Source organism: Giraffa tippelskirchi, chromosome 10 (assembly GCF_054371585.1).
Source record: "Giraffa tippelskirchi isolate mGirTip1 chromosome 10, T2T-mGirTip1v1.2.pri, whole genome shotgun sequence".
Lineage (NCBI taxonomy): Eukaryota > Metazoa > Chordata > Mammalia > Artiodactyla > Giraffidae > Giraffa > Giraffa tippelskirchi.
Window position 1 is genome coordinate 139742292 of NC_137284.1, and position 26409 is coordinate 139768700.

The 26409-nt window shown below is 52.1% G+C and overlaps 1 protein-coding gene across 1 annotated transcript in view; it reads right to left on the reverse strand.

The window, feature by feature from the left end:
* The window catches only part of PLXNA4 (plexin A4), a 648412-nt gene that overhangs the window by 36238 nt on the left and 585765 nt on the right, over positions 1 to 26409 (reverse strand). The window contains exons 17-26 of the mRNA XM_081532910.1: positions 23818 to 23954; positions 22363 to 22527; positions 19239 to 19332; positions 18511 to 18750; positions 17716 to 17862; positions 16570 to 16804; positions 13426 to 13568; positions 4846 to 5114; positions 1863 to 1929; positions 986 to 1132 (exon numbers count right to left, since the gene is read on the reverse strand). Of these exons, the coding sequence (XP_081389036.1) occupies positions 986 to 1132; positions 1863 to 1929; positions 4846 to 5114; positions 13426 to 13568; positions 16570 to 16804; positions 17716 to 17862; positions 18511 to 18750; positions 19239 to 19332; positions 22363 to 22527; positions 23818 to 23954 (1644 nt within the window). The remainder of the gene's footprint in view (positions 1 to 985; positions 1133 to 1862; positions 1930 to 4845; positions 5115 to 13425; positions 13569 to 16569; positions 16805 to 17715; positions 17863 to 18510; positions 18751 to 19238; positions 19333 to 22362; positions 22528 to 23817; positions 23955 to 26409) is intronic.

Here is a 26409-nt window from a genome sequence, read left to right on the forward strand (position 1 = left end):
CGACTGAGTGACTTTCACTCACTTCTTTTACCTTCTTTCCTCTTTCCTGGAGAAGGCCTGGTGGGAGATCAGAGCTCTCTCCCAGAAAAGTCCAAGAGTGAGCTCTCTGGCCTGGAAAGAGAGTGGGCACCAGCAGACAGTCATGGGGGAAAGAGAAGCAGGACTCACATGAGCCAGCAATGGGGAGCCTTGACCCTGGGCTCAGGGCTTTATACACCTGATCACACTCCTTGTTCTGGACAGCTCTGGGAGGTAAACAGTGCCATTATCCCTGTTTTATTATTATCCTATTTTTTCAGCTAAAAACCCCAAACTCAGAGATTTTTTTTTTAAGAGTCACGCCCCAAATCCCCTGGCTGGTCAGAAGGAATCAGGGCTCCAATCTAGGTCTGCCTGGTTCCAAACCACGTGCTCCTAAGTGCTGAGCTTTGTGGGGACAACTGTTTCTAGCATGAAAGGGAGTGTAAGCTTGACTGAGGGTGGATACAGGTATCCATCTGTTCCCTGGACACACACCTTAAACCGACAGATCAGCCTAGCATCCCATCCTACAGCCTGAGTCATGCAAGTGTGGGCTTCGGGACCAAGAACAACCATTTCTGGCTTCCTCTCCTTCATATTCTACCTGCTACCTGTTTGGAACTGATCTACAAAGCGTGGATTCTCCACTGGGAGAACTGTTGAGAAAGCGTCATTCCTTGGGCTCACACTCAGCCAGCTCTTGGCAAGGGGTTACCACTTCACAATACAGGGTACCAGCCTGGAAGTACGTAGGTCTGGCTGTTGCTCAGATATGTCTGAGCCACTGTTCCCCTGGTGTGGTGGGATGAGGAAGTCGGGGTGGTGCCATGCACAGGGGGAAGACCAGGCTGGCCCTGTGCAGTGGGTACCCTGGAGGCGCTTGTCAGCATTCGCAGCATCCCCTGGGCTACAAAGGACCAGGGTGGGACCAGAGTCAAGGGGAGGAGCTGGGAGGCTGGCTTACCAGGGTCTTGTAGTCGATCTGCTGGCGGATGAGCTTGTCCTCACTCAGGGAGTAGCGGGCCTCGCCCGTGATGGCATCAATGGGCCCCTTCTCCATCTGCTGCTTGATAGCGCAGAACAGCGAGAAGAGGGGCTCCCCGGCGCACTCCTGCACATGGAGGAGAGCTGTGCTGGGAGGACCCCAGATGTGCGGAGCCTGGCCTCCCATGGCCTCTGTCTCTCCAAGGGGCTGCTTTCCACGTCTCTGTCTTGATTCTCTTCTGCTCCCCCTCTTGCTCTTTCCCATTTCTGTTCTAGAGCCCTCTCTTCATGTTTCTGGCCCCATGCCCCTGTCTGTCCCTCTCCCAGCTTCCCCCTGCACCCTGCATTCTCTGCTGCCCCATCAAGGGACAGAGGTCAGTCCTTGGTGGCGTGAATTCCTTACAGGTCAGTAATTGGAGGCCAAGCAGCTCTTCCGCCTCCCAGTCACATCTGCAGTTTAACAGCCACCACATGTGCTTCTGTACCTGTCCAGGGCCCTCATCAGCATCAGTAAGTCAGAAGCGGGGGCCAAGGCAGGAGGAGAGCAAGAGGAAAAGAAGGGGTGAACTGTCTTCAGCTTGAAATGGGAATGCAAGGGTCTTCTTAGAGCTCATCTCCCCTCATCTGGGAGAAAGTGGGGACCGTGCCTCTCAAGCCAGGCCTGACTGTGGGCTCTGTCTCTTGAAATGGTCAGGAGCCTGCTCCCTCCATAACAATGATGAGGGAAACACCATTTCTCAGTGGGATTCTAGGAGCCAGGCCCTGACATCTGTGAACTTGGGAGCTTGCAGGTTGGTGCCCAGGCTGGTGGGGAAGCTGAGGCAGGCCCAGAGATCCCCTCCCGCATCCAGTCATACCTTGAGGAACTTGTAGAGCAGGAAAGTGAACCAGTTGGTCAACATCTTCTCAGCTACCGATTCAGTCCTGGCAGCAGTCACGGAGGGACCCAACAGAGCAAGACAGAGACAGAGGCAGCTGGTCAGACCTCAAGGGCAGGAGGGCAGGATGAGTCTACTTGGATCTTGCTGCTTAAGGCTTTCAGAAATCTTAAGACCGTAAGGGATACCTGGAAACTCCAATACTTTGGCCACCTGATGCAAAGAGCCGACTCATTGGAAAAGACTCTGACGCTTGGAATGATTGAAAGCAGGAGGTGAAGAGGGCGATGGGATAAGATGGTTGGATGGCATCATCAACTCAATGAACATGAGTTTGAGCAAATTCCTGGAGATAGTGAAGGACAGGGAAGCCTGGTGTGCTACAGTCCATATGATGGCAAAGTCGGGCATGACTGAGCAACTGAACAACAAGAAGGGATACCTGAGTTCCACAAACTCCTAGACACATCATAATGATTAAGATAATTAATAAGATAAGTTTTGCCTACCAAGCTGGGAGATAACTTCCTGGGTGTAGGCTTCCCAGTGAGTTTCTGTGAGAATATGCCAGAGCATCATGTCCAACTATTGAAGAGCACTTTCTGTGTTGTCCAACTTGGTAGCCTCCAGTCATAGAGGACTTGAAATGGGGAGAGGCCGAATTTTTTATTTTATTTACTTTAACTTAGATTTAAATAGTCACCTATGGCTCATAGCTATCACACTGACAATCACCTTAGAAAAATTTATAAGATAGGTGTGTTCCTTAGATTAAGAAAAGAAAAAAGAACCCCTGAGATACTCATTTGGCTGGGGATGGAAAAGAAGGTGACAGGGCACATGGGTCATGAAAAAAGGCCAGATAGACTAGACTGAGCCCATCCCCTAAGCCAAACGGTTCCAGAGTAGGTAGTAACAGGGAGCTGGAATCTTAGCTCATTCCAATAGATACCCAAATTGTCCTATTTAAAAGGCTTCCATGTTCTTTGGAACTTCTCCTGGGAGCCTTTCTAGAGTTTTATTTGCAATGATAGCAATTTCATTCTTGAGTCTAATTTGCATCTTTCATGCTACTATCCAAACCCATTTTTTTTTTTTTTTTTTAACTTTGGGAAGTGAGAACATCACAGCAGCATGACCAACTAAAGGACACTTTCGGTTGCATTCACTTAAGAGAAAAACTACATTCAAACTTGCAGTAGGAGTGTGGCCAGTTCCAGAGAGAAAGCGATCTATCAGGTATGTCTGGATAGAGTTGAAAGAGGCAGTTGCCAAAAGATACTAACACCTCAACTCTCAGGCGGTTGGACAGCTGCCAGCACTAAATGAAGCTGAGAAGAAGGAAGACTGTTGAAAGGAGGAGGGCGGCCAAGGACAAGAAGAAGAAAAGGAGACGCAGGAGAGCAGGAGGGAGAGAGAGCATCTGGGAGAGAGCCAGAGGAAGACAAGAGCAGGAGACACACGGATCCAGAGCGAGACCTCGCCAGTAAGTTGTTGGTGGGAGTTCTGGAGGGCGGTGGCAACCCTAGAATTATGCCAGTGGGTGGCTGCATGGTGAAAGTAAAACAAAAAAGCAAAATAATCTACCTTGCTGCTTCTAAAGCTGTATGATTGTGCCTATATGGAGCAACCTTTTGGAGCTGTGCCTGGCAAATGCCCACTGCACCAGGAAAAAGCCAGAAGTAAATACTTCACAAAGCCAAGACTACCCACTGGACTGAGTGGGAAGCCCTGCCTCCCGCTCAGAGACCAAGGATGGAAGGCAGGGGCCAGGCAGAGGCAGGGGATAAGCGGGGTGGTCCAGGCAGAGGGCTGGACATCATAGCTTGATGTGGGGGAGGGCCAGGTTCCAACTTCATCTATGCAAAGGCTAAAGGCAATGGAATAATAGCCTGGAGGAGAAATGGTCTTCAAGTGCATGGACAATTTGAATGGAAGCCCCTGGTGCCTCAGTGGCAAAGAATCTGCCTGCCAATGCAGGAGACATGGGGTCGATCCCTGGGTCAGGAATATCCCTTGGAGAAAGAAAGGCAACCCACTCCAATATTCTTGCCTGGGAAATTCCATGGACAGAGAAGCCTGGTGGGCTACAGTCCATGGGGTCACAAAAGGGCTGGACACCACTTAGTGACTGAACAACAACAGACAGAGGCAGAGGATCTCTGTTTCCTACAAGGCAAGGCCACGGTATATGGTTATATCTGCACACATGACCATGAAGATTCCAAACAGTGTCAAGGATGAGGCATCCCACGCTTTCAAGAGGTGGACCTGGAACTAGCAGAACTCACAGCAGATACCAGGAAATACCTGCTGTGTTGCATCAGGCAAGTCGCCAATAAAGACCTTGAACTCAAAACGCGGACTGGACCAGTGCTTCTCGAACTTTAATACACATTCAGATCCCCTAGGTTCCTCACTAAAATGCTGATTGTGATCCAGTAGGTGTGGGGCTGACCTGAGGTTCTGCATTTCCACCAAGCTCTGGGTCAAGCTTCTGTTGCTGGTCCTGGACAGCAGTGCGAGTTATAAGGGGCTGAAGTCTGCCATCCTGAAATGGTGAGGTGGGTGCCCAGAGAGGCCCTGGGGTATCTCTCCTAACTCAAGTTCAGTCATGGATAAGGTGAGGGGATGGAAAAATGACCTCTGAAGAATGCATAAGAGAAAAATTCTGGTAGAGAGGCTCAATCAGGGGAATGTAACGGCAGAGGGAGGAGAATAGAGAGTCAATAGAGGGGCAGAAGAAAAATCGTGGGGCAAGAAGATGAGCTTGGTTAAGTCACAGGCAACACAAGGAGCAAGTTCTCCTAAGAGAGCATGGGTCCACCCCAGCCTCTGGCCAGGTCAGTGCCGGACCCTGGGGGACTTGGCTGCTCCTGGGAGATACACACTGGCCTCCTGAGGACAGAAGGGCCAAGCTAGTGCGCTGGGCTGTATGGGGCCACTCAGGCCACGATCCTACCTCCTGAGCAGTAGCTTGGGGTGGTTTTTGCTCTCCAGGTTCTTGTCGATGAGGTCAGCCAGCAGCTGCTTCAGCACGTCGGTGGCGTACTCCAGTTTGCTCTGCAGCACCGTCATGATGAGCGAGGCCACGTTGCCGCGATCACGCATGGAAAAGCTGCGCTGAGACTCCAGCGTGCGGATGAAGGACAGCAGGAACACCTTGTTGTTGATGAGCTGAGCAAAGAGCTTCAGGCCTTTCTCCACGCGCTCCTGCCGGTAGCCTGGGACCTGCAGGGGAGACCCAGGGGTGCGGGAGTCTTGATTTCCTCCCACAACGGGGTGAGGCAGGCCGAGCCCCAGGGACACCCCAAGGGGTTGGCTGTGCACAGTGTGGAGCCTCCCAACTTCCCATTCACTCATGACAGGCCACGTGGCTGATGCCACCAAGTCCTTATCTAGAGCCAGGCACTATACTAGGTGCCTACCTAACCTGTGTCACAGCCCACAAGCCAGGTCACTGTCTTCAGAGACAGGGAGAACGCCATCATTAGTACGGAGTTGAAAAGGGGGCCCCTTGCCACTGGAGACCACCATCACAGCCCCGGGTGACTCCAGGTCATGCCAGGTGACTCCAGTGGGTCGGGGCTTCTGATCCCCGCTCCCCTGGCTGGGGGATCACCAAATCTAGGCCTTTGGCTGGCCTAATGCTGACCCATCTCTGATGCTGGAGTTCCTGTTGACAGATCAGTGGCCTCAGAGTCCTGGGCTCCACAGGTACTCTGACACTGCCACGCCATGGAAACTTGGGCAAGTTCCTTTACTTCTCTGAGGCCCAAGTTCATTCACTTGAAAAAAGGGGAAGCTTAAGCCCAAGAGCCTCTCAGGCACTGTTTAACTCTAGCATTTGTCATTTTCCTAGGAATTCCTTCTGAGACCTTGCTCCATGCTGAGGAGGAGGAGGAAGAGGGTTTTATCTTCCTGCCTGCATCTTCCATCCATTTGGGAGATCAGTGCAAGGGTGTCTCATCCACTCAGCAAACATGAGCTAGCAACTGAGAGAGGCATGGGAGCAGCATCTCTGAGCTACATGGGGTCAGGCATGGTGGTACCACGCATCATGGCCCAAATCAGAAATGGCCAGAGGTCATGCTAACAGTAAGAGAGCTCCAGGAACTGTCGTGCATTTACTCAAGGATGTGCTTCAGGGCAACAGGGATGAAGGGCCTATTGCCGTTCACAACAACAGGAATGACTCTTGTAAACATATTGAAAGAAAAAAGTCAGGTGGGAAAGAGAGCATCCTGTATGATACCATTTAAACCCAGGTTTAAAAAAAAGAAAAAAAGTAAAATTTTCAATAATGGAAGAAAAAGGGTTTTCTGGGGGTGGCTGTGACTGGAAGGGGGCACAGGGGAACTTATGGAGACTGTAAAGTTCTGCTTCTCAGTCTGTGTGCTGTTTGACGGCTGTGTTCACTTGGGGAAAATGCGCTGTGTTCTGATAATTTGTGCGTTGCCCTGTCTGTCCGTGTGTGTGTGTGTTAGTCACTCAGTCGTGTCCGACTCTTTGCGACCCCATGGACTGTAGCCCACCAGGCTCCTTTGTCCATGGAATTCTTCAGACAAGAATACTGGAGTGGGTAGCCATTCTCTTCTCCAGGGGATCTTCCCGACCCAGAGATCGAACCCAGGTCTCCCGATTTGCAGACAGATTCTTTACCATCTGAGTCACCAGGGAAGCCTTCTGTCTGTATGCTTCCATTAAAATAAAAAGTTCATTTAAGAAATGAAGCACAGCTTCTTCTCTGGAGGGAAGCACTGGGGGCCGGGGGCATCCATAGGAGGCGCCTTCAAAGCCTTGTCTTGAAGGATGTGTCCCCCGCACCCTGGGGGTGGGGGAGGGTAGATATGCCAGGTCCTTGGGAAGGAGTGTTGTGTATGGAGCAGTAAAGGACACAGTTTCAGTGTCCATCCAGCTTGCATTAACTCCATCACAGCCACTTATGAATTGCAGAACCCTTAGGAGATTCAGATCCTTTATCGGTGACAAGAAGGTACTGCAGCTAATATGTATACAGATGTTATCTATGCCAAGCACGGTTCCTCATACTTTAGAACTACTGACCATGTAATCCACACAACATCCTATGAGGCAGGGGCCATTATTACCACAGGGCCCCATGAGGATAAGGAACTTTCCAAGATCCCAAGACAGGAAAGTGTCAGAGCTGGGCCACGAAGTGGGCAGCGGCATGGTGTTCTTCCCCCTCCTGGGGCTTCTGAGAGCGCTGAACGAGACATGTGAAAACCCTCGGCATGACCACGGGTCGATTATTGAGTGCATCCTGCTTCCCTCTAGGGATTTTAAACTGGGGGGGATGGAGGCAGCCAGAGAAACCCTGTTTGCCAAGGTCCACGAGGCTGGCAGATACAGAGCTGGAAAGTTCCTGCCACTCATTTATGGTGCTGCCCTGTGTTCTGCGCTTGGGGCTTGGTGCTGGCTGAAGCAGAGTCCAGTCAGACCCAGGCCATCCCCTCCGATCGTCAGCCAGGAATCATGCAGTCCCTCGGTGAGGGAACCCCTGAGCCCTGAACTCTGCAGAGAAGCATGTGCACAGAACTCCTGCTGCTTGGCATCAGAAGCTCACACAGGTCAGAAACAGGCAGGTTTCCAAATTGGGTCCATTTGTATTTCTTTTGCCGCCGTGCTGGTACATGGAGGGCTGGTACCTCTCCGGTCAGTTCTCAGGAGAGGTGGGAACTCGCCAGAGCCAGGGTGGTGCTGGCCAAGGGCCCCTGGGACTCATCCTGGCTCTCAGAATAGCTCCTCCTGGCGACCCTCTCGTTCCCCAAGGTCTCCAACCTCAGCTTACCTCTGGCCAGGCCCACACTCCACAGGGCTCTTGAAGGAAGGGCAAGGGGGACACAGCCACCTCGCTGTGCCATCAGGCAGGGCCTCAATCTGTCCAACTGTCTGTCTCCTGCTGACCCCCGCCCCGAGATAGCCCCTCCCACACACGTGTGGACGTTTTACTTCCTCTCGCCTTCAGACCCCTAAGAACAACATCTCTCTAATTTGTCCTGATGATAAGAGATAATGCCATCTCTCAGGCTCCTGCATTGTGCAAAGGACAGTTCTGGCACATTGCACTCATCGGTCAAACAAAGCCCTCTCGTGGCCTTGCAAGGGTGAGTCGCGACCCCCTTATAGCCGCCTCTCAGGGAAGCCACTGCGGTTTCTCAAGGCCAGGCAGCTGGTGGAGGGCAGGGCTGCACTGCCAAACCCCAGCTTGTTTGGCTCCTAGTCCCTGGCCATCCTCTGCATCCTTGGCCAGTGTATCCTACCCCTGGGCCTTGGGTGGGGGGCGGTGACTGACAGCCAGCTCCAAGTGCCCCCTATGCCGGGCCTCCTGGAGCTGAGGTGCCTTCGGAGGAGGACAGGGGAGCCAAGCATAGGGGAGGAGGGGGAGGAGGGTAAGGACTGGCTCTGGACTCCCTGCCCTGGCTGCGTGCTCCTTCCAGGCAACAAGGCCAGGGCCCCCAGCAGGAAGATTCAGCAAAGCGACCTGCAGAGAAAGAGCATCCCTGTAGCCGCAAGCATATGAAATCAGAGAGACTAACAGACTCGTACATGGAGGAAGACTCTGTCACCTCTGGGCTCTACTGCCTCATCTATAAAATGAGAATATGAGTGCCTATGTCATAATGTTTTATGAACATTAAATAAGATAATGTATGTAAAGTGCTTGGCACACACAGAATGCACTTAAACAGCAGCAGTTTTATTACCTGCCTCTCCTCCCTTGGCTGTTTTCACTGATCCAAGGTACCTAATGCATTGGCACAGTGTCCAGGGGCAGAAAGTAGGCATTTTCTCCCCAATTTTATGAAGAGGAGAAGGAAGTGAAGTATCTTGGTAAAAAGTATCCAGAACAATTCCCCTCTGTAGCTTGCCGCCCCCACCTCCTAAGCAAATGGCACGCTGAAACAAGAGTTTCTTTATTCACCAGATGGTTCGATAATTTAGTTGAAGTCTGTGAGAATAAAACTGGATAGTAAATTTTAATTGTAACCCAATAGGTTAGAGTTTAGGAGGCAAGGATAGATGGAAAACAAGGTGTGCGGTTACTGTTTGCTTTGTGTCTTTAAAGGATTGGTGTGCAACCAGAATCTGAGCAGCCCCTTATCTGAATGCCTGGACTGCACTCAGATTGTCATAAAAGAGAGGGCCCGGTGGCCTGACCTCTGGGACAGCCTGAAGCCAGAGGACCCCATCTTCTTCGCAAGCACCGACCATTCATGCCCATCCCAGCACCTGAGAAGGTGGAAACCCTGCTTTAGGTTAGTCAGTGGCTTCCCTGGGAATGTTTCCAAACCTGGAAAACCAACAGGGAGAAACTAATCCAGAAGCCCAGAAAGGTTGGAAACAAATGAGAAAAGAGTGATCCACATGAGATCTCTGAACAGCGCATAGGAGGCTGGATCTCACATAGCCCCAGGCTAATGTGGAACCGTAAAAGGCAATTTCTGTCTGCAAGAAATCAATGAATGAGTTTAATGGAAATGAAAAACTTCTGTGTTCTACATATAGAACCCAAAAGATGGAAGCAGGGCTTCAACAGATATTCATACCCTCATGTTCATAGCTGCATTATTCACACTAGCCCAAGTGTCCATTGACAGATGAATGGATAAACATAATATGGTTTTTACACACAACAGGCTATTATTCAGCCTTGAAAGGAAAGAAATTCTATCACATGGTACAACACGGGTGAACCTTGAAATCATTTTACTAAGTCAAAAAAACTAGTCACAGAAGGACAAATATTCTATGATCCCACCTATATGAGATATGGGCTTCCCTGGTAGCTCAGTTGGTAAAGAATCTGCCTGCAAAGCAGGAGACCCCAGTTTGATTCCTGGGTCAGGAAGATCCGGTGGAGAAGGGATAGGCTACCCTTTCCAGTATTCTTGCGCTTCCTGTGTGGCTCAGCTGGTAAAGAATCCACCTGCAATGCGAGAGACCTGGGTTCGATTCCTGGGTTGGGAAGATCCCCTGGAGAAGGGAAAGGCTACCCACTCCAGTATTCTGGCCTGGAGAATTCCATGGACAGCACAGTCCATGCGGTCACTAAGAGTCAGACATGACTGAGCAACTTTCACTTTCATACGAGGTATTCAGAGTAGTCAAGTTCATAGAGACACAAAGTAGAAGGGTGGTTGCCAGAGACTGAGAGAGGGGGATGGGGAGTTAGTGGTCAATCTGTACAGAGTTTCAGGTGGAGAAGATGAAATAGTTCTGGAGATGGACGGTGATGATGGTTGCACAATCATGTGAGTGAACTTAACGCTACTGAATTGTACACTTAAAAATGGTTGAAATGGTAAATTTTATGTTATCTATATTTTGCCAGAATTTTTACAAGTCTGTGTGACCTGCCTGATTCAGAGCCCATGCCTGACAATTAGCCGTCTCCTGGCTCCACCTCAGGGAGATCGGTGAAGCTGGCTGTTAACTCCTTCCTGAGCAGGAGGGGGGGCACCAGAAAGTCTCCCCTTGTGATAAAGGCAAGGACAAGACAGAAGCCTCAGGTTTGAGGGGAGATTTTAAGGTGCCTCATGAGGAACAAGGCTGTGGCAGGCTATTCCTATGGCCCTCTGTTAGAACAAGGCTATGTAACGGGGGGCCATAGGATCTGTCTCAGGCACAGATGGGGTATCCACGAAGAGAGCATTTGGGAAGTCATACAGGCTGGTCAGGTCATCGGCAGAATCCAGCAGCCCTGATTCTCAGGGGCTTTCTTCTGCAGCCCTCCATGGACTGAGTTCATCCCACAGCCCCTGACAGATGGGTGGGTGGGTGTATGGGGGGTGGCGTGAAGGACTCCTGGACGTGCCCTCCTGTGAGTCCAGCCTGCAGGGTGGGTGGTGTCCCCGTGAAGTGGAGTACAGTTCAGTGCTCTGGACTGTACTGAACAAGGACTCCTGAAGCTTTCTGGGCAGAGGAAGGAGTCTGCTGTCATTCATTCTGCAGCCCCAGAAGCCTCTGTTTAGGGGATGCCTTAGATGTGGGGGGACAAGGCAGGCAGGGCCAGGGCAGTACACAGTGGAGGAGGGAGCTGGCTCCATGCTTGGTGGCCTGGGGTGGGTGTGAGGGGGCCCAGAGTTTCTGTCTGTTGAGCCCAGCTTGCTGGGTAGGGCTAGTGGACTGTGCACCTTGCTGAGGATTAAGGCTAGGACTTGGGTAGCAGCTTCTCTCGGAAAACTAGCTCTTAAAGAAAGGCCCGGGGAAGTGATGCTGGGTAAAGATGCCACCAGCTTTCAGCAAAGGGCCAGGTACAGTTCAAAAAGGCAATGGAAGGGAATCATTAGGATTCTGGTCCTGGGCAAACAGGGCTGCTACGGACAGTGAGGCAGGCTGTGCACTGCACAATTCCAGGAAGTGCTGCATATGATCAGTGCAGTCTGGAGCAGTGCCGTGTTCAATTGCACCACCACTCACAATATCCTGTGGGGGGATGAGCCCTGAAACTCCCCTCCACCACCTGGAGCAGCCCTCTGGCATGTACTGCTCTTGGGTGATCACTATTCCACACCAAGCCAGGCCTGACAATCCAAACATCTCCAGAGAGACTTCCTTGGTGGTCCAGTGGTTAACACTTTGCCTTCCAATGCAGGGGATGTGGGTTTGATCCCTGGTCGGGGAGCTAAGATCTCACCTGCTTCACGGCCAAAAAAACAAAACATAAAACAGAAGCAATGTTGTAACAAATTCAATAAAGACTTTAAAAATGGTCCACATCAAAAATCTTAAAACAACAAAACAAAATATTTATGGAGGTGCAAGGGCAGGTGGGAAAGATATGAGATAGACAGAATCAAATGAGGAATAAGATCATACATAGGATGTGGCATGCTTTATAATCTGGGCCATAGGACTGGTCAGGAAAGCAGTGTGGAGTGAGTATGCATCCATAAGAAAACACCTTGTGTGGGAGAAGGCTGTGGCCCAGTCCTGCTCCAAAGTATTCAGGCTGCCCTCCAGGGATGCTGGCTTAGAAGTGGTCTCAGCAAATCTGATTTAAAAGTTAAATGCTTAAGGGAAATCTACTTGGAAATTTCGAGCTAGTGAAAAGGAGAGAATAACTTTATATACTCATCCTAGTTTAATTCTTATTTTGAGGGGTATGGGCATATTCAAACACAACTTCCTTTTCTTCCTAGGACTGCCATTACTACCCTAATTCAAACAGACATACATTCATCTAGTCAAATCATTCAGCAGTTCCTGCATGCCTACTATGTGCTGAGCACTCTTGCTGGAAGACACAATAGATAAATAAGGCATGTAAGACAAAGACATGGAAGGTATGGAAGACAAAGATAAATAAGGTATGCACAGTCCACACAAAAGTCATACACACAGACACACGCGCATGCACACACACACACACATACACGTGCTCCTGTGCTTCATTCCACAATCAAGTCAGAGAAACATGTGGGCCCCGAGCACCGGGCACTTGTTGCATTTCCTGCAGGGAACACAGCTTCTATGTCCCCTTGGAGAACCTATGCAGACATTAACTGTGCAATTCAAGTAACAGGTCTGTTTCTAGGTTATGGACAATATAAACATGGAACTAGTTTTATCTTCCATGGTGCTCTGGCTGAAGATTTTTGATCCATCAAAGGAGTCTCCAGAGCCGTAAACCATGACATGAACATAGTCTCTCAGAAGCCAAGTGTACAGCCTTGTCCTTAAGAATATAGACTCTGGAGTCTACCTGCTGGACTCAAATCCCAGCCCTACTCCCTCCCCGTTGTGTGATCTTAACTTTATCATCTGTGAAATGGGTGTACCTGATTCTGAGGGCTCCTGGGAGGTTACATCAATGCGTACATGTAAAGTACTGAAAACTGGACCAGGATATTAGTCAGCAGTCAACTCAGGGCAATTATTTCTTAGGATTACTATTTTGCCCTGGTTTCCTCATTTATATGTTTCGCTTTTCTCTGGTGTTTATCTTTATAAGCCATTCCAAATCCCTTTCAGAACAAAGCGTAATATGAATATATGCATAAGCCAGACACTACACTAGACAGTAAGTGGGATAAAACGTTCACAGGATGAGGTCCCTGCTGGTACAAAGGCAGTTACATTCTTATCATTCCCATTCCCACCTCCCGCCTGAGCACGGCAGTTATCTTTTCCACATTTATTTATTGAGCACCAACTAAGTGGTGAAGTCCTTTATACTGTGGTTTCTTAAACAAGGGTTCGCAAACCCCCTACATTGTTGGCCAGATTTCCTGTTTCTGTGTATATGGACAGTTTTTGGGGGGAGGCGCAGAGAAGGTCTTTGGCTTCCATCTAATTCTCAGGGGATCCACAGTCCCTTAAGACCCAACGCCCTACTCTCACCTCTGCTCTGAGATCCCTTTCGTCCCAAGGGACAGACTGGCACCACAAGGTCTTGTCCCCACCCTGGCCTCAGCTGACCCTCCTCTGAAAGAGGCTGGACTTGGTCGCCAATGTCTCTCCCTGCACTGACCCTGTGACGGGAAAGGACTCGACCATGGCGACTGCTTCTCACCTCGAGGTCCCGGAGGACAGGGTGGTCTTCGATTCCCGGGAACAGCACCCGCATGGTGTAGGTTCTGTAGTCCAGGAAGGGAATCCCGGCTCCGTCCAGGTCACTGGTCAACTCGTGAATGTCCGTCTGCAGCTCGGCAAAGGCTGGCACAGAGACAAGCTCATGAGACTGCTGCGTGGGGCCAGCTCAAGAGCTACTCTGCCTTGCAACACTCTGAACCCTCTCCCAGGCCCCTGAGACCTGCACGATGGACCACAGCAGTGTAGGAATAAGGAGGGGTTGTTTAATGTAACCGAGGTGAACAATATAGGAATGAGAGAAAGATGCAGAACGAAGAAACTTGTCTTGGGCCAAATCCTTTCAAAACATGACTGGGGGCCAGAAGGTCCACAGATCTGCACTGTTGCTGGGGCCACGAGGGCCTCCCACTTTGAAGACAAGGGCTTTGGCTCTCTCAAAATACATGGAGGGGTAGGGGGATATGGAAGGACATGGGGAGTGAGGGAGAGGTTGCAGTGATAGAGGGTCTGCTCTGGATTCTGCGCTTTACAGTGGGTTTCCTTATAGGAGTTAGGAACAATTTTTTCTGAAGTCCCAGTTCTTGGCCTCACAGATTACTGGAGCCATCAAACCACCAAAAGGGGCCAGATGAAGGCTCTGCCCAACTGATACATCCCTCCTGGATAAACACACAGGATATCACTTTGTGTTTCCTTGCTCAAGGTGATGGTACCCAGTGGTGAATCATGATCTGCAGATGCGTACCACTGTCTGGGGGAAAGCCCAGACCTCCAGATGGTCCTGAAGTTGCAAGATCAACCCCCACAGTCCCCCGAGAAAGTTCCGTACATGGACCCATTATCACACAGCAGTGTGATCACACTCTGTCCTGGGTACAGCCCTCCTCTCCAGGAGGTTGTCAGAGGTAATGTGCTTGGTCCTTCCCACCTCCATCTTCTCCCTCAGCACGTGCAAATGCACATGTACACATATGCATGCAAACATATGTGTGTATGCATGCACACACACACACACATGCACACACACAAAACCAAGATGGATTAAAATATGCCTGCAAAGAACAGCCAGTGGACGTTGATTAGGCAATGCTTCTTTCTATTTATACAGACAAAAGTAGGAACAAAATGCTTTGTGGGCTCAGAAGGAATTCACAAGCCTAGTGGAGGTCCAGGGCCCTTGAAATGCCAGTCATGTGCCCAGTGGGCTCTGCTGATGACAGGACCATAACACAGCTGCCCAAGCACTGTCAGTGGGCCCCACTGCCCTCCGGAAGTGCTGACTTCCTGCCTGTGACCCTGGGTCTCGGAGCCTTGAGGATACCAATGTTTCTTGTTTGACAGAACAACAGGGAGGTCCCAGGACCCCTCAGAGGCGACTGTAGATTCCCTTCGGTGCTGCTCTCACCCCTGGTCACACTGACATGGGGAGTGCGGCGGGAGGTGCCTTGCCAAGAAAAGTGATTCAGAAGGCAGAGTAACCCTAACACAACTGAATGGAACCTGCACCAATATGTGTGAGCTTACACCAGTGTGTGTGAAAGGGGAGTCAGTAAGCCTTTCTGGGAAGTACTGCCACCAAAAGCCCTGATGAGCACTCACGTGTGTGCCAAGTGAGGAACACACGTGTGTGTGTGTCTGTCTGGGGAAATGTGTGTGTGCATGGGAGTGAGTGTAAAGGTGTGTGAGGGCATGAGTGACCACCTGAGTGCCGAGTGTCTGTACGTGTGTGTGCAGGCATACGTGTGTTTATACAACCGAAGGTCAGGCCAGTGAGGGCCCAGGCAGGGCCTCTTCTGAGTCTGTGACTGGGTGATGGCCTGACTCATTGTCAAGTCTTCGGGAGGTTGCCTTCCCTGGATCCAATTTGCCCTTTCAATGTTCAAGAGCTGGCTCTGGGCACGCCTGAAAATACCTTTAGGGCCAATCCTATGTGTCCTTTGCTCTATCACCTCCTCCCACCAACGAGAGACAGCCCTCTCCTGAGCCGGAAGCCACTGTGTGACCGCTAATTCCTCCTTCTTCGGAATGTTTTCTGAGAGGAACCCAGCTTCACACTCTCCTTGTGCCCCCCTCACAGTTGGGGGGCTCAGCTGGCGGGAGGAGAAGGAGGCGGTTGGCTTTTTATAGGTCTGCAGCTTTCCTTCAAGTCACCGAGCGCCTCCAATATTCAAAGCCTCACGCCTGGCACACATAAAAGAGATTCTAATCACTACACCTAATTAGAGGGAAGAGTACATTGCGGAGAAAAAAATTAAGCAGCATAAATATAATAAAAGGCGGTAATTAACAGTCCCACAAGGCGGATGCTGTGTTGACAGCTGAGGATGTGGAGAGAGGGTGGAAGAGGTCTGCTTCCCCATCCGAGAACCGTGGCCTCCCTGGTGGGAATGCCGGAGCCCCAGGAATAGGCTGATCGCTCCATGTATAAAGCTCCACAAAGAACCAGCCCAGATCCTTGCAGGGTGACTCACGAATGATATCCTGGGGGTGACAAGAGTCTGACTCCTAAATTTCCTTCTTGGATTTAGTGTGGCTGATTGCACTTCATGGTGTTGTTGGTAATTTTTTTAAAAATATAAGCTGTGAAATACTCTTTCCTCTAAATCTCAGATCGGCCCTCCAGCCTTACCTTCCCTCTGAAGGAAGAGAGCTGAAGATTGCTTGAATGTGTCATGGCAAGACACCTCTGGGTCTCACTGAGAAGAGAGTGCCAAAGCCATCGTGGCCAGGATCCTGGGCTGGAAACGGCTCTAGTGCTACTGTTAGCCCTCAGCCAAGTCCGACTCTTTGCGACCCCATGGACTGAAGCCCGCCAGGCTCCTCTGTCCATGGAATTCTCCAAGCAGGAATACTGGAGTGGGGAGCCATTCCCTTCTTTGGGGGATTTTCCCAACAGGAATCAAACCTGGGTTTCCTGCATTGCAGGCAGATTCTTTACTGTCTGAACCACCAGGGAAGCCTAGAAATGGCTCTAGTGGGGTTTGAAATGATCCCTACCCTGGCTTGAGGTAGAAGTTCTGGAGGCAGGAGACCCAGGCCTAGCACTGCCCACTGCTGCTGTGTGAGATGCGCACACACACACACACGAGCACACGCGCCCGACTCCCCACCACTCCCTCAGTACCTTCCTTGCACTCCAGGGCCACGCGGGACTCCAAGTTGTCCATCTGCATTTGCAGCCGCTTCAGGGTCAGGTCACTCTCGCGGGACTTGCGCTTGTAGGCGATGAGCACGGCCACGATGAAGATGATAAGGAGGCCGCCGGCCACGGCGATGCTGACGATGGCGGGCAGGCTGAGTGGGCTGTCCGGGGCTATGTACACCATCCCCGGGGAGTACTCCATGCCACCGACTCGGGCCTGGGGGGACACATCGGGGGAGAGGGAGCTGGGTGTGGGGACAGAGCATCCCAGGGAACAGACTCAAGCCACCGGTGGGCTGGGGACCAGGGCCGGATGAGGGAAATGGCTCCAGGGAGGAGGATTATCACTGGCTGTGATAGCAGATGAGCGGGCATCGGTGCGGAGGGAGGATGGATGGCTTAGCTTTCCCCCAGAACTGGAAAAACCACATTATTTTATTCGGGAGCAAACATGGCCATCTTCATGACGAAATGGCATTCAACTGGAATCTAAAAAAATCTCACATGACCTCAAAGACTGGCTCCTCGAAGACTCATCCCATCCTGAGGACAGATGACTAAGGCACGAGACGTGACATTATGTCCAGCCTGGGTCAACAATGGTCCTTCCTGGGAAGCATCTCTTGCTTCTAACAGGTGACTTGCCATGCATGTCTGCTCAGCTGTGTCCGACTCTTTGAGACCCCATGGACTGTAGCCCACCAGGCTCTTCTGTCCATGGGATTCTCCAGGCAAGAATACTGGAGTGGGTTGCCATTCCCTTCTCCAGGGATCTTCCTGACCCCAGGGATTGAACCCATGCCTTTTTGGTCTCCTGCATTGGCAGGTGGGTTCCTTACCACTGAGTCACCTGGGAAGCCCAGCAGGTGACTGAGCACATCACTGGATGCTGTTTGGCATTGTCCTTAGTGTAGCACCAGCCAGTATGGAAAGAATGACAATACAGAAGAAAGAAATCTGAAGTGAGATGGGGAGAAGAAAGTGGGGTGTGTGAGTGAGCCAGGAGGGAAGTTCAAGAAAGCCAGAATCCCCTCTCGGAAAGCCCCGGTGGCCCAGGATGGAGCGGGACCACTCGCCCCACAGCATCCCTGGTGCCCACCCATCTGGGGTGGGTCCCGCCAGCCTCACCATCACTTTGTGCCTGCCGATGAGGTTGGGGGACTCGCAGAGCAGCTGCACATCCGACACCGTCACGGTGCACGGCTTCTCCCCAATCAGCACGGTGTAGTTCAGCTTCACGTTGCCCCCAGCCACAGGTGGGATCAGATTCTTGCCCTGCATGGACAGGAGCACCTGAGTTTCCACTCCAGAGTCAGAAGCACAGATATTGGCTGGCCACCATGTCCTCCCACCCTGAGGCCCCATCCTTCTGGGGAGCTAGTGGAGAGACCACCTTCCCTAGTTAAGTCCAAAAAATTCTTAACATCTATACTACTATTCCCTTTTCCTCAGTGGAAATCAATAATCAAGGCACTCTTTTCAACTTCGCCCAAAGGCAGCCTCAGAATCCTTGTCAACACAGAGCTATAATCAGTCGCTACCAGTTGATTCATATTGTCATATGAGTTAAAATTAATTTATTATCCATGCTGCAAAGAAGCCCTAGAAGGTGGTTTGCAAAGGGCTTTGCAAGAGGAAGCAGTATGAGTCTTTGACCTCCCAAGTCCTGGACTTGACCCAAAGCTGGAAGTCAGGTGGGCCAGTGTGAATCCGGCTGCCCGGACTAGGCTTTTGTGACCCATAAAGAGAGTGTGCATCTTAGTACAGACTCATAGGGATGTTTACCATAGTCTGGGCTACAACACAACCTCTGCTAGCTAGTGACACAACCATGAGATGTGGCAGAAGGCCATGACTCCTGGCCTTCTCCTGGGATATGGAAAGCCTCCTCTTGCACACCTCCTACCTCCCCCATCAATCTACCTTCAGGATGATGGGTGTGCCGGGCTTGAGCTCCAGGATTCCTGAGGGGCTGAAAGCCTCAAACACAGGGTTGGGGTAGTAGGTGAAGTTGGTCATGTTGAGGATTAGCAGGGACTGGACATTGTCCAGGATGAAGCCAAACTCCTCGGGCCTCTCTGTCAGGTCGGACTGGTGGTCGGGCCCCAGAGCGAGGGCTGGAGCCTGGCAGGTCATCTCAGTGGCATTTAGAACCTCGCAGAGCTGGGAGGGAGCCAGAGAAGGAGGTTTATGTCTTGGGTCTCCACACACCCACAGCCCCAGCCACCCACCAGGCCTCCCTCCGTGGTGTTGACAAGGGACTGTCATAGATGGGTCCTAACTGCCTGACTTGGACACTCAAGGACAAGCTCGGAAGCTGGTCCCTACCTCTGCTCTGCCCACAGCAGCTGTGGCAGGCACTAGGCTATCTCTAAGCTAAGGAGTGGCACTGGAGGTCAGAGGAGGAAGGAAGAAGGGTCTGAAACCCCAGAAACCCAGGAGCAATGGCTCCTCCATGCCTTTAGCCAGGGTATGGAAATGGCCTCATGCCTGCTCCCCCATCCCACCATCCCACTGTCAAGGGGCGTCACACACGATGGGTCATCAGTGTCTGAGATGAGCCTGCCTGAGCCCCCCAGAGAGCCCCACACCCTCTAGCGCAGCCCCCCGCCCCCCCTCCCCGCCCCCGAGCCCACCAGCCTGGGACTCACATTGATGTGCTCCTTCCCTCCATGCTTGGCCCGGATCTGGGGGTTCTGTATGAGGTCTAGGTGAGTCCCCCACACGGCAATGGGTGTGTTCCCACTGACGGGGGAGAAAGAAGAGGCGTGTAAAGACAGGGACAGGAATAGCAATGACTCTTGAGCACAAAGATGATGATGACGGTCAATCAGGCGGAGCTCTGGCACTGAAGACAATGATAACCGGGGGGCCTGATGACGTTCATGGGGCCAAGATGACAAGTGACTGTATAATAATAAGGATGAGCTCTCAGCAGCTGAGGGGGAGACAGTGATGACCAGATGTCCACAGCCGTCCTGTGCTGAGCTCATTCAGAGTGTGGACACCCCACGGAGGCTGAACCTGCAGCATGGCCCTCTTGCCCCCCCACCCCCCCACCCCCCGCTGCCCACTGCCCCCTGCCCCAGCCTCCTGACCTGAGCCAGCTGCTTCTCTGTAGCCCCCCAGGGTCTCTTTCCCTGCCCTTCCCAGTCTCAGGGAACTTTCTTCACACTGGCCTCGCTCCAGACCATCTTCTACCAGACCCTCCAAAGTCTAAGCACAGGACATTCACACTACAAATTTCCACCTTAGAGGCTTCAGCTGGCTGGACCTGGGAAAGGGTGAGGTTCAGACACTCAGGAACCTCCTGTAAGAATGCAAATATAAAACACTCCAGGGCTCTCGCACCCTGGGCAGGGGTCGCCTAGAGGATTGCCAACAGGAGAGATTACAGGATTTGTCTTTGGGTAGCTCTGCATTGGAAACCTGCGTGCCACTGTCCTATCCTTAGTGCCACTGAGATGCTGGCATGGGATGGGGGGTGACTTCCTTGGGGGCTACTCAAAGGGAAGTGATGAATCAAGTTATCTACAATCAGGGGCGTATCACTGAGAAGAACCTACTTAAAATGGGTAAGTGGTTATAAGATTGAGGGTAAAGAATCCTTGACACGCACATTCATCTCTACTGCTCTATCCATTACTACCCTCTCTTCCTCTTGCCCTCCACCTGTCCTATCTGAAACACACACACACAAACACACACATACACACATGCAGGAACATTCTGGAGAGACCCACAGAGGCTCTCTGCCCCCAGGAGGGCCGGCGAATGAGCCTCCAGTGTCCAGCCATCTCCTGATCGTCTCATTCCTCAGTTCCACACACGTTTATCAAATGCCCCCATCACCCTATCGCTGTTGATCAGTAACTCCGGCTGCAAGCAGTGGGAAGTCTAGAGGTCTGCAGAGCCCCACCCCCATTCCAGACTTCGTTAACTGCAGTGACACCCCCTCCTGGAGCCCCACCCACTCAGAACGCACCTCCAGCCTTCCTCTCCATGTGAGGGTGACTGAGGGTGACTGCCGGGTGCCAGGAAGGCCAACACCTCTATTTCTGTGACAGCGGCACGAGGAAGAGCTGAATTAAACCAGGCTGTGAACGCCTTGGGGAACCATAGAGTTTGTCTAAGAACCAGGGGCTGTGCCAACTTCCTGGACTCACCAGGCCCTGGAGGCAAATCCTGGAATAGTTTTTACAGGCTCTTTGCCCCTCTCTGTGTCTTATATTTATCTGCTTTCAGGTTACAGTTAAAGCTTATAAGGCCTGGGCCTTAGACAGAGTAACTGTTGAGGACAACAAAGGCTCCCAAAGGCTGCCTTTCGTCTGGGTGTGTAAGGCCAGGTGGCAAACTTCCCGTAAAGGGCCAGAGCGTAAATCTTTCAGGCTCCTCGGGGCAACATGGTCTGTTGTAATTACTCAGCTCCGTTGCTGTAGTGAGAAAGCTGCTGCTGCTGCTAAGTTGCTTCAGTCGTGCCCGACTCTGTGTGACCCCATAGACGGCAGCCCGTCAGGCTCCGCCGTCCCTGGGATTCTCCAGGCAAGAACACTGGAGTGGGTTGCCATTTCCTTCTCCAATGCATGAAAGTGAAAAGTAAAAGTGAAGTCCCTCAGTTGTGTCCAACTCTTCACGACCCCATGGACTACAGCCTACCAGGCTCTTCCGTCCATGGGAGTTTCCAGGCAAGAGTACTGGAGTGGGTTGCCATTGCCTTCTCCGAGTGAGAAAGCAGCTAGAGACAAAACATATACGGATGAGTATGGCCGTGTTCCAATAAAACTTTATTTATGAAAGCAGGCAGACAGCCAGATTTGGCCCCTGGGCTGGAGTCTACTGATCCTGTTTAAAAGACTGTTCTCTGGACTGGAGTCGTCCCTGACCCCTCTCTTGGCTTGTGGAGACAACATCTTCATGTTTTGCCCGGTCTCCTGACCCCAGACGGCCTCCAGAGCTGAAGCGGCCAGTGGGGTGGGCTGAGGATGAGGGGTGGAGAGGAGGGGAGGGGAGGGGAGCCAGGCACCACACTGGGTGTTTGTAGCTCACATAATCCTCTCCGGGTCCTATGAGAAACCCTGGATCCAGGGAAGCTAGCTAATCTTTAAGGTCCCTTGGGTGCTAAGCAGTGGAGTTGAGCTGCACTCAGTCCTTCTAATCCTAAGTCTATTTCCCACCCTGCCCCCCCTCCCAGGCCTTGATACAAAGGTTTCCCGTTGATCACCAGGGAGCATCCATGCTGTCAGGATGCCCTCAGCAGCCTTGTCCAGCCTCCTAGTTGCCCGTGCATGCACGCGTGCTAGGTCGCTTCTGTCGTGTCCGATTCTGTGTGACCCTATGGACTGTAACCTGCCAGGCTCCTCTGTCCATGGAATTCTCCAAGCAGGAATACTGGAGTGGGTTGCCATTCCCTTCTCCAGGGTATCTTCTCGACCCAGGGATCGAACTCGCATCCCTTACGTCTCCTGCATCGGCAAGCAGGTTCTTTACCACTAGCGCCACCTGTGAAGTCCAACGGTCCCACCGAGATTTGAACTCAGATCGCTGGATTCAGAGTCCAGAGCGCTCACCATTTTCCTAGTTGCCCACCAGTCCTCAAATCGGGGACTGTAAGCTCCTGCTGGCCAGAGCTTGGCCTCCAGAGCCAGGTCCCGCTCAGAGGCGTTCTTAGTAGAAAGAGGGAGCCCCGGCAGGAAGGTCTGACCCACATCACTCCCAGTTCATCGCCTAGGTTTCTGAGAGTCAAGGAGGGACACCCGAGGTCGGGGCAGCTCCTACCTGACGATGCTCCACTCGGGCTCAATCCGCACGATGGTGGGATCCTCCACGTACTGGAAGAACAGGTCCTGGTGGATCTTGGCCCTGTCCACCTGCACCGTCACCTTCATTTCCAGCACCTCATCTGAGGATGTTGTGTTGCAGACGATGTAGGACGGAGAGCGCCTGGAGGGAGGAGGGGAGATGGGGAGCTGACCTCCTGGGTGTCAGGCAGGACCGCAATCTGGGGTCAGGGTCCTCCTGCACCCTTCCCTGTTCATCAGACTCCTCGGGGGCAGTGGGTGAGTGCTGCCCTAGACACTAAGCCCTGAGATCTACTGAACAAGACTCTGCCCTTGACCCAACTGTAGACAGGTTCCTCTGAGCCCACTTTTTGACTAGGCTTCTTTCTGGGGCCCTGCCTTCCACTTGCCTACTCCCATTTTTAGCAAGAATCCTGCTAACTCAATTTAGTAAGAATCCCCCACCCCACCCTGATATCTGAGTACCCTTGATATCTGGGCAGCTTCTGCCTCCCTCACTCTTGATACCTGATCACCTTGACTGCCTTCAGCAAGAGTCCTGTTAAGTCGGTTTAGCAAGAATCCTCTTAACCTTGTTTCCTCTTGGTAATTTTCCATCCTCGGCCTCCCTCACTCTGCTCCTTGGCTATAAATCCCCAGCTGTCTGCTGTATTTGAAGTCCGATCTCTATCCCCGTTGTGATAGTCCTGACACCTATTGCAGTAGTCCTGAAAAGCTCTTCCTTACCATTTTAACAAGTGTCAGAGCCATGTTTTCTGGAACACTCAGGCAAGGTGTGGCCTGGTGTGACTTCAGATCAAGCCCTCAGTATAGCACTCTCCCAGGACAATCTCTGCATAGGACCATCTCTCTCTGCAGAGCTTCCTGCCAACCACAGCTCTTCTAGCTGTGTATTAGATGTACCTTTCGCTTCCCACCTCCCTCCTAACCCTCACCCCCACCCCAGGTTCCTGGCTCACGGCTCACAGAAGGTGTGTCCTCCTGGGACTGGACAGTGGAACCAAAGGAAGGAAAGGAAAGTCAGTTGCCTTTGGAGGTTCTGTGACCCTTGGCTAGGTTTTAGCAGTCCTGGCTGGCTCTGCAGTAGCTGTCCATGAGCTAACCCAGGGGGCAGATACCCTAGATTCCAAACCCTGTCCTATGGAACCCTAGGGTCCTGCACAGTGGGTGGTATGGGGGCACCCAGGCTAAATGGTAGGAGACAGCATGACAGGCCCATCCAGGGTAGGGATCCCTTGCAGGTCCCCGGACTGAGCCACAGCCAAACATGCCCATAAAGTCTTCTCTCAAAGAGAACGGTCACTTTCTCAGGAAGGAAAAAATACCTCCAAAAGGTCAGCTGGAGTCTGCCATGCTCAGCCTCACCCACCCTCTGTGCTCCCTGGAGCACAGCCCTGGAGCTGGCCCTGGAGCCGGTCCTGAGGTGAGTTACCTGTGGAAGAGGCAGGGCTGCTTGCCGAACATCACCACCACGTTGCTGCCCGCGTTCAGGTTGGTGCCCGTGATGGTCACCTGTGTGCCTCCTGACCTGGGCCCCCGGCTAGGCTTCAGGTCTGAGAGAGTCAGCGTCTGTGCAGAAAAGGATCTGGCCTGAGGATGCTTCCGGGCAGGCCTGGGGCAGTGCCCCACTCCTGGAGCCGCCTTCCGGAATCCTTAGTCATGGCAGCCTCCCAGCGAGCAGGTTCATATGCCCTTCATATATATATATATACTTAATTGCTCCATCAATTCTACAAGGTAGGCATTATTGCCCATCTCAAAGACAAGAGTCAGGGATGTTAAGTTTCCAAGGTCACAGAGTGAAGCAGTGGCCGGAGATGTGACTCCGGGGCTGGAGTTCACCCCCTCTCCAGTCTACAGCGTGGGTTGCTCTCACGAAGGTGAGTCGCCTCGTCCACAGGCCTCTCACAGAGAGCTGCCCAAAGCTCCCAGCGGCCAGGGCCGCAGGATGTGTGAGTCCCAGGGAAAGCCAGGAGAAGAAGCAAAGAAGGGTTAGGGGATGGAATGAAGAGTCGGATTAGCGGGTGGGGTAGGGAGGGGCGGGGGATGGCTGTGTGAGCTGAGGATTTGGAGTTTCAGTTTGTTCTTTCATTAGCATTTTAATGGAAAAAACTTTCCTTAGTCCCAGGTGAGAAGCCTGTATCTGCATTTAAATGAAGATTTCTCTTCTCTACTCCCTTAAAGAATTCAGCACCAAAAGTTGAACCTACTCAGCTCCTCGAAGCGGGCAGGCCACCTCCGCTCGGAGAGGCCTCGATCAATAACACAAGGGGAGAAGTGTCGAGAGAAGCCTGCAGCCCGGCGGCCTGACCGGGGCGCGCCTCGGCTCCCGCACTGGGCACAAGCGCAGGGACTCGCGGGAACGCGCGGGGACATACGAGTACCATTGCGCAGGCGCGTTCCCGGGGCCCGCCCACCGGGTCCCCGCTGATCTGAGCTTGGCAGCCCGGTGGCACCCACCGCGCCCAGAAAAGGCTTATCCTGGATCTGATGCTGGCTCACCCTGAGACCCGCGCAAAGGTGGGAAGAAGCTTCGGAAAGAGCCTTCCTTTCTCAGCTTTGCCTAGATTGCGCTGTGTGACCTGGCGCAAATCACTTAACCTCTCTGATCACAAAGAATGAAAAAAAAAAATAGTTTTCTCAGAAGCGCCTGACAATTTTCTGGTTCTAACCTCCCACCGATGGTGCCTTTGTCCCGCAGTCTGTAAAGGGAGAGCTTTCACAGGTGGCTCCTGCTGACCTCCGCAGAGAGGAAAGGGAATGTGAGTGGGTTACTTAGGGGTGGGGGGCAAAGGGAAACAAAAAAGAGGTTTTCTGACAGCCTGATGGGTAGAGGGGGTAAAGGTGAGTAATCTTGGCTTTGCAGTGGCGTTTCTGCGTGGGGTTGGCTGAGCACGGAGTTATTCCAGGGGCCCGGGAGAGGGCGACAGGGGCAGGTGTTTTGTGAGAAACTATTCATTATCCAAGGCTTGCTTCACAAATATTTCTCAGTGGGTCTGCATCAGAAATCAAATTTGGTATTGTTTGCCACCTCCTCCCTTGGCTCTCTCCCCGATGGAGGCAGAGAGGAGGGAAGAGCTGTTCCCTTCACAGAGATCTCTAGGGATGGAACTGGTGCAAGCCCGAGAGTGCTGACTTGGGGTCTGCTGGCCGTGGCATCATGGTTTGGGGTGAATAAACCCACACATCAGAGCCTGGCTTGATTTGTAGAGGGAAACTGAGGCAGACCCAAACTTTGCCCTGACCTTGCATTACTTTGCCAACAAAGGTCCGTCTAGTCAAGGCTATGGTTTTTCCAGTAGCCATGTATGGATGTGAGAGTTGGACTATAAAGAAAGCTGAGCACTGAAGAACTGATGCTTTTGAACTGTGGTGTTGGAGAAGACTCGTGAGAGTCCCTTGGACTGCAAGGAGATCCAATCAGTCCATCCTAAAGTAAATCAGCCCTAAATATTCATTGTAAGGACTGATGCTGAAGCTGAAACTCCAATACTTTGGCCACCTGATGCGAAGAGCTGACTCATTGGAAAAGACCCTGGTGCTGAGAGTGATTGAAGGCAGGAGGAGAAGGGGACAACAGAGGATGAGATGGTTGGATGGCATCACCGACTCGTTGGACATGAGTTTGAGCAAGCTCCAGGAGATGGTGATGGACAGGGAAGCCTGGCATGCTACAATCCATGGGGTTGCAAAGAGTCAGACACGACTGAGCGACTGAACTGAACTGGCGCTGGGAGGGGCTCCCCAGCATCACCAGGCCCTGAGAAGTACCCCTACTCCCCAGAGGAGCCAGGAAGGGGCTCCCCAGCTGAATCTGGAGGGCTTCTATGGGAGGTCCCAAGAGTGCCCCCTGTAAGCTGCCCAGCAGGGTGGGAAGGCAGTGAAGGCTCTGAGGTGCTGGGAGGAGGGGAACATGATGGAGGAGCGTTCTGTCCTTCCTGCCTTCTTGGTGTGACTCACAGCCAGCGGACTTCTGCTCTTCATTCCCACCATGAACTCCTAGAAGCTCTGTTGCTGGCAGTTG